This window comes from Anarrhichthys ocellatus, unplaced genomic scaffold, assembly GCF_004355925.1.
Source record: "Anarrhichthys ocellatus isolate YVR2014 unplaced genomic scaffold, GSC_Weel_1.0 scaffold15, whole genome shotgun sequence".
In the NCBI taxonomy this organism is placed as follows: domain Eukaryota; kingdom Metazoa; phylum Chordata; class Actinopteri; order Perciformes; family Anarhichadidae; genus Anarrhichthys; species Anarrhichthys ocellatus.
The window spans coordinates 8,566,810-8,572,848 of record NW_022280045.1 but is presented as its reverse complement, the minus strand read 5'-3'; the positions used below and the strand labels follow the sequence as shown (position 1 = coordinate 8,572,848).

The following is a 6,039-nucleotide window of genomic DNA, read 5'->3' as shown; positions in this document are numbered from 1 at the left end:
CTGTACATGTATGTATTTTAAAAGTTCAAAAAAATGTAGATTTTACTAAAATGTCAGTGTGTTTCAAGAGCTGCCATTCTGTATTTGTAAAAAGAAACATTTCACTGTAGTCCGAAATTTATAAAAATGTATCAACTCTGTAAAAAAGAAAACATCAAGAAATGAAAAATACATAAAAATGTACAAATAGTGTACTATTGGAGTTATTTTCAATGGTTTGGGTACATGAGGTTTGAGTTACAAGAACTACGGTTCCAGTATCTGACATTTCAAGGACTAAAAAGTGCAACAGAAATCTGACAAGCCGCATCTTCTCTCTGAAAAAGCATACATACAAGCAACTACTTACTAATAAACCTGAGAAAATGTCATGCTCAAACAAATCCTGATGTAAAATAAAACCAACTGAGCTGTTAAAGGAGTAAAGAGAAGAGATTTAAAAGATTACCAGAGTGCTGGTTCACTCCAAGCCAAGTTTACTTGGGAGCGAGGATGTTTTTTTTTTAATTTGATTCGGCTGATATTTCAATATTGACGTGCACTATCGTACATGGTGCACCCTAAAGGCCCCATGTCAATAAATGACTGAAAGGACTTTAGTGCACCAAATATCTATAACATATATTCCACACACTGCACACATACAAATGGTTTGATCCAAAACAAAAGCTCTGAGCAGAAGCAACAAGCGCTGCCTCGGAGCAAGACTGGGCTATAGATATCAGAGAAAACAAACCTTTACTTCACTTAGAACATTTAGAGCATTTGCTTTAGTTACATAATGAGTTTCTTTTATCAATGTTTCTTCGATGTTTGCAGTTCTTTATAAACGTGACCTTAAATCCATTTAAGCTCCTCTTCACAAAGATAATCAAAATCCTTTGTTTGCATTCAATAACTTTAGTTCCCATGATGTTTAAAACAACAAGGGAGCTCAGGGGTGCTAAAGGAAGCCTGCTTCTTTTATCGGTTCTTCTATAGCAAAAATCCTTGATGGTGTAGATGTTTGATGTTTGATAAGACACCTTTCCTCTTACAGATGAAAATCTGAATTTGTGAGCATTGAAACAAACTCTTGCTCAATGCAATGCACTCGGGGGTTTTGCTACTACAGCCATACTTGGTCTGGTATGACCAGCAGCTTGCATCCCATCAGGTCCAATGATGGTGTTTTTAAAGCAACTGACTCAAGAGAATTTTAGGGACATATATGGGAAATTCACTGTGCCATTATAAACATGACAGCCTCGCTTTAAGATAATGAACATCTTCTGTGCAATGGTCTTATGTTCTGGCGTTTAGAAGCTGCCATCTGCAGTGCATTACAGTCACGTTAATGCACACTTCTACCTGAAATTCAAAAGGCTTGTATTTGTTATCGGTTTCTTTTTTAAAAAGATGTCTCAAAAAGGCTGTCATTGGAATTGGTGCATTGGTGTTACCAGTGCTGGAGAAGATGAAAAGGTTTGGAAAGCCATAACTTTTGGGAGGGGGGGGGGGGGGAAAGTTGCAAAGGCCGTAATGACAACGTAACTCTTAAGTTGGAATTAACTTTTCCTTGGTTGTATATAATCATCTGTGTCCAAAGGTCAGAAGGCAGAGCATGTAATTGTTTGTCTCAATGTATAAATCTAACTATATGTCCCCAATCTGTTCAATGTGCTGTTAGACACAGTCCAGCTCTGTGCACTGACTAGATTTCTGCAAGAAAGACACCAAAGTCCACATCACAGCGTCCGTTATATTTACAGATGCAGGATCGATTTCTTTTCAGACGTAGTTATAGGCAGGTGGTGAACTTGGATGTTGTTTTTGATTTACAACACTGTATACAGAAGTTTAATCAACGAACAAATGTCAAAGACCAGGCCTTTGCAGTATTGATGGGTCTCACTCAAATAAGGTCCAATATATACCTTCACTTATTAGAAAGACTTGGAGCCGAGGTTATATATTCGATCGAGGGTGAGCCGAGGTAAAGTTGACTAAAGGCGAACCAAGCCTGAGAATCCTCAGCTAACACCAGTGCGCTTCACCTCATCCCACCCCATCACACTGTGTTTGTTACAATACATCTCCTAAAGAGCCATTAGCCCACTGCTGATAGTCAGTGAGGCAGGCCAGCCATGTAGCTTGTGCGGCATCTGAACATCACCAGCTGGCCACCTGGCAAAGGGACGGGATGGGGAGTGGGCTAAAGGGAGTTGGCCGGATAGGAGCAATTAGGAACCAGGCTGGATCTGGCAGAGGGTGCCCTTTAGTGGGCAAAGGGGGGAGGCCAAGAGGGATAAATGAATAGAAAAATGGAGGGAAAATGGAGAAAGACTGATACAAAAACAAATGAAATCCCTTTGTTTGAATGCTACCCAGTGGGAATTAGTAGAGAACTGTATGCGCCTGATAGTGCTGATATGGGTAACACAATTCTACTTTTAAACAGAGCTGAAAACAAGTATTTTCTAATTTGGATGCAGGATTTAGACAAACAAAAGCACCGTGGCCGTATTACAAGCTGTGGTTTTGCAAGGGTTGAGTTGCACGGTCCTTTGTTTGACTTAATCGCTGGTGCGGTACTCAGTGGAAAAGTCTAGCGCAGCGAGGGAAGGATCTCTTTTTTGAGAAAACGAAGAGATTCAGACTAGAGTCTGGATTGTAAATGTTTCTATTTGGACTTTCCTCAGTGAAAGAGGAGACATGTACCCTTTAATGAGTGACTCTACAGGTGCGCCTATAGTCATCTCGGGTTTGATTGAATGCACATGAGACCAGCAGGTCAAGTCATTAGAGAGACACCAGAACATAACAAATCCATAACATTGACACATTAGGCTCGTTTGAGACGAGCTGCACCTCGCCTGGAAAGTGGACGACAGCAGGCGGCAGCAGCAGGGGTTGTTGGAAACTTGTGTATATCTGCATTGTATGCTATCCTTTGTTCTTTTATGTCTGCCTGTGAAACACTTTGCTGCTCGTCTTGATATGTGTTGTATAAATAAGCTTTATTATGATCAATTACACAAGATATGTTTTTAGATTAAACCTTCATTTCACAACATGAGACTAATAGCCAACCATCTAGCGTTAAGTATTACAACTACATAAAATGGGATTTTCTACAAAACGTAGTGTTCGTTGTTCAATTCTATCAGCTCTTTGATCTGGCGACAGCCAGGAGTTTCCCATCATGCCCTGAGTCATGCAGTCAGTGGATAGCAACTGAGGCCGCCTCAATCTCGTGAGGTTATCGTCGACTGCACTTGTTCATGACGTCAGAGCGAGTCGGGATCAAGTAGGACACAAATCTAACTAATTGTGCGGCTATCGCCGGTGATCGTTTCTGCGCGGGACTGGCTCATCTCCAACGAGCCTAATGTCATAAACATACAAATGCTCCAGTTTATATGCTGGAAATGTGACGCACTGGCACAGAAGGACAATAAGAGTGTCACATATTTAATTAGGCCACCGAGGTGTAGATTTTTAAGTAAGAAGATATATAAACCTTACTTGAAGGAAAACAAAACTTAAGAGGTTTTTATTGTCAGAAAAAGATTCATTTTATTAGATAATTGCTATCATTTACAGACTTATATTAAATACATATTATCTATCAAAATGGTTGAGACCAAAAATAGCTTCAAACCACAATCTTAATTTCATCGAGAGAAATCAGAGGCACATTAAGTGTTTTGACTAAACATGGAGGAGCATCACATATGTTCAAAATTTGCACTGATGTTGCATATAAGCATATTAGAGACGATGGATGTTTCAGAAATGATATCAGACTTTAGGATGATAGGTTAAGTAGATTAACAACATAACAGGATATTTAAAACTATATATATTCTATGCAGTGAGTGTGCTCTGATTTTAAATTAGCAGCTGGAATTAAAACTTTATCGATCTCTCAAGATCAAACGAAAGTTTTCCTTGACCTCGTTGATTAGCAAAGTGCAATGGGAGGAATCCTTGAAGTGCTGCTCAGAGGACACAACGCCAGCTTAGGGTCTCACAGCTTGGCCTTCCCCGGAGTAACCTGCAGGTTCTGCAGCTTCATAGCGATGCTCATGTTCCCAGTGATCTTCAGCTTCCCTTTGAAGAAGGCCTGCAGACAGGAGTTAAAAGGATCAACATTAGAATGTCTAACTTCATCAGATTGCAATTTTAATAAAAACATTAGGTGAAAAAGAAAACCTGACATTTTTTTGACAAACACAAATCTACTGACATATTGGAAAAGAGGCTTTTAAGTGAGCCACTATGAAAGGGTATTGGCTAGATCAGCATGCATGGCTGTTGGAAATTATTTTATACTCTTTGTCCTAAACAAATTCCCCTTGAGACAATTTAGGTTTCAGTCATCTGCACTACAACCAGGCTACGGCAGCTTGTTCTGCTCGGTAACACTTAACAGAGGGCTGAGACTAATCTTTAAAATACACATCTCAAATTCTGCAGTCTGTCTTCTCAGACAAAAAGGTGGACTGCTGGAGCACACAAGCCTACGAGAGAAGGCCGCTGTGGGCAGAGATGTCGAAACAGGTATTACCACCCACCGGTGCATTCCCATCTATGTTGTTCTATCAAATGCAGCCTTTTCTTTTTAAGATCATGGAACATGACCCAATGAGCGGTGAGCTCAGGTAAATGATTCGTTTTGTCTTGAGGCCTCTGGATGTCCTGCTAAACGGAACACAGCTCGCCTTTTTAAAAAAGAGACGACATTCAGACTCAGAAGCTTGCAGGTCTGAGCCTCTAGATATCACTCGGAAATCTACCACAACTCATTATTTTGAATAAACTCCCCCTCTCTATTCCGTTAACACCGGCTGTGTGGTAAATGTTTGAACTTGTTTATTCGTTCCCTAAAACTATAGAGGCCTCTGGCTTTGGTGCTCTTGGTGCTCAGAGGCTGTAGAGAGTTGCATAACAACCTCTACACCTCAGTCTGTGTGCTTTCTAATTGCCCTCTGGATGCAGCTGCGCTGGCAGGAACGCTTCAGTCAAAACTTGCAATTTGCAAAAATATTCACAACAGTGTTGATCATATTTCCCAGAGCTGACGGGGAGGCCAGCGCAATTAACATCTACACACTGGTAATGACAATTCACAGCTCTGACTTTTGTTGCTTTAAGAAGTGCGCTGACTGACTAAATGGAAATGTGTCCATACAGAAACCATTCAAATGGATTAAGTTGGTTAACGGGCGGCAGACCGGGATGTATTTAGCGCATGACACGCAACAGACAGCTCTTAGTGAAAAGAAATATACGTCAATGGGAAGAGACATCAGATGGGTTTGGCTGCTCAAAAAACCTGCACCAGAACCGAGAGCATTGTAGGACTTGTCTTATGGATTTAATATAGTAGTGTGTTAAAACACAAATCAGAGGCATTCAGGGTGCTTTCACACATAACCTGTTTGGGTTGGTGAAAACAAACTCTGGTGCTTTTTTTTGTTTAGTTTTATGGTGTTTAGTTCCATCACTTTGTTTGGTGTGAAAGCAGTCAATGAAACTGAACAACTGGACTGAACATCTGGACCAAGGTCCCCTTCCCAACTGGACTGTGAAAGCAAACTAACCAAGCACAGAAGTGGAGGATAGCCGGTGGGCGATTTCAGCATTACTTGAAAAAACTACTATTAAATTTGATGGATATTGTCAATTGTTCGTAAATCGATCCTGTATATTTACATTATTGTATTATTCATATTTATGAATTGATTTTGTGAACCTTATAAGCGTCACCATGCGAGTACAGATAGATGCGGTTAATGTAGCACTACACACCGTTTGTGGATTCAACCTTCCTGTCATCAGTTCCATCAGATCCTCGTCACTCATGGATAAGGTGCAGTCCGCCTTTTTACCTAAAAGAAAGATAATTAAGAGGCTTTTTCACTGTGGCTCACTACCAACATTTATCAAATGCATTATAATATAAAAATTCCCACCCACAGAAACAAATGCATATTTACTGTTCCTTACACACACACACACACACACACACACACACACACACACACACACACA

General features: G+C 40.4%; 1 protein-coding gene across 1 annotated transcript in view; it reads right to left on the bottom strand.

The window, feature by feature from the left end:
* Window positions 1-3,532: 3,532 nt before the first annotated feature.
* The window catches only part of scp2a (sterol carrier protein 2a), a 13,693-nt gene continuing 11,186 nt past the window's right edge, over window positions 3,533-6,039 (bottom strand). Inside the window, exons 15-16 of the mRNA XM_031855245.1 lie at window positions 5,797-5,876; window positions 3,533-4,108 (exon numbers count right to left, since the gene is read on the bottom strand). Coding sequence (XP_031711105.1) covers window positions 4,013-4,108; window positions 5,797-5,876 — 176 coding nt within the window. The 3' untranslated portion in view covers window positions 3,533-4,012. The remainder of the gene's footprint in view (window positions 4,109-5,796; window positions 5,877-6,039) is intronic.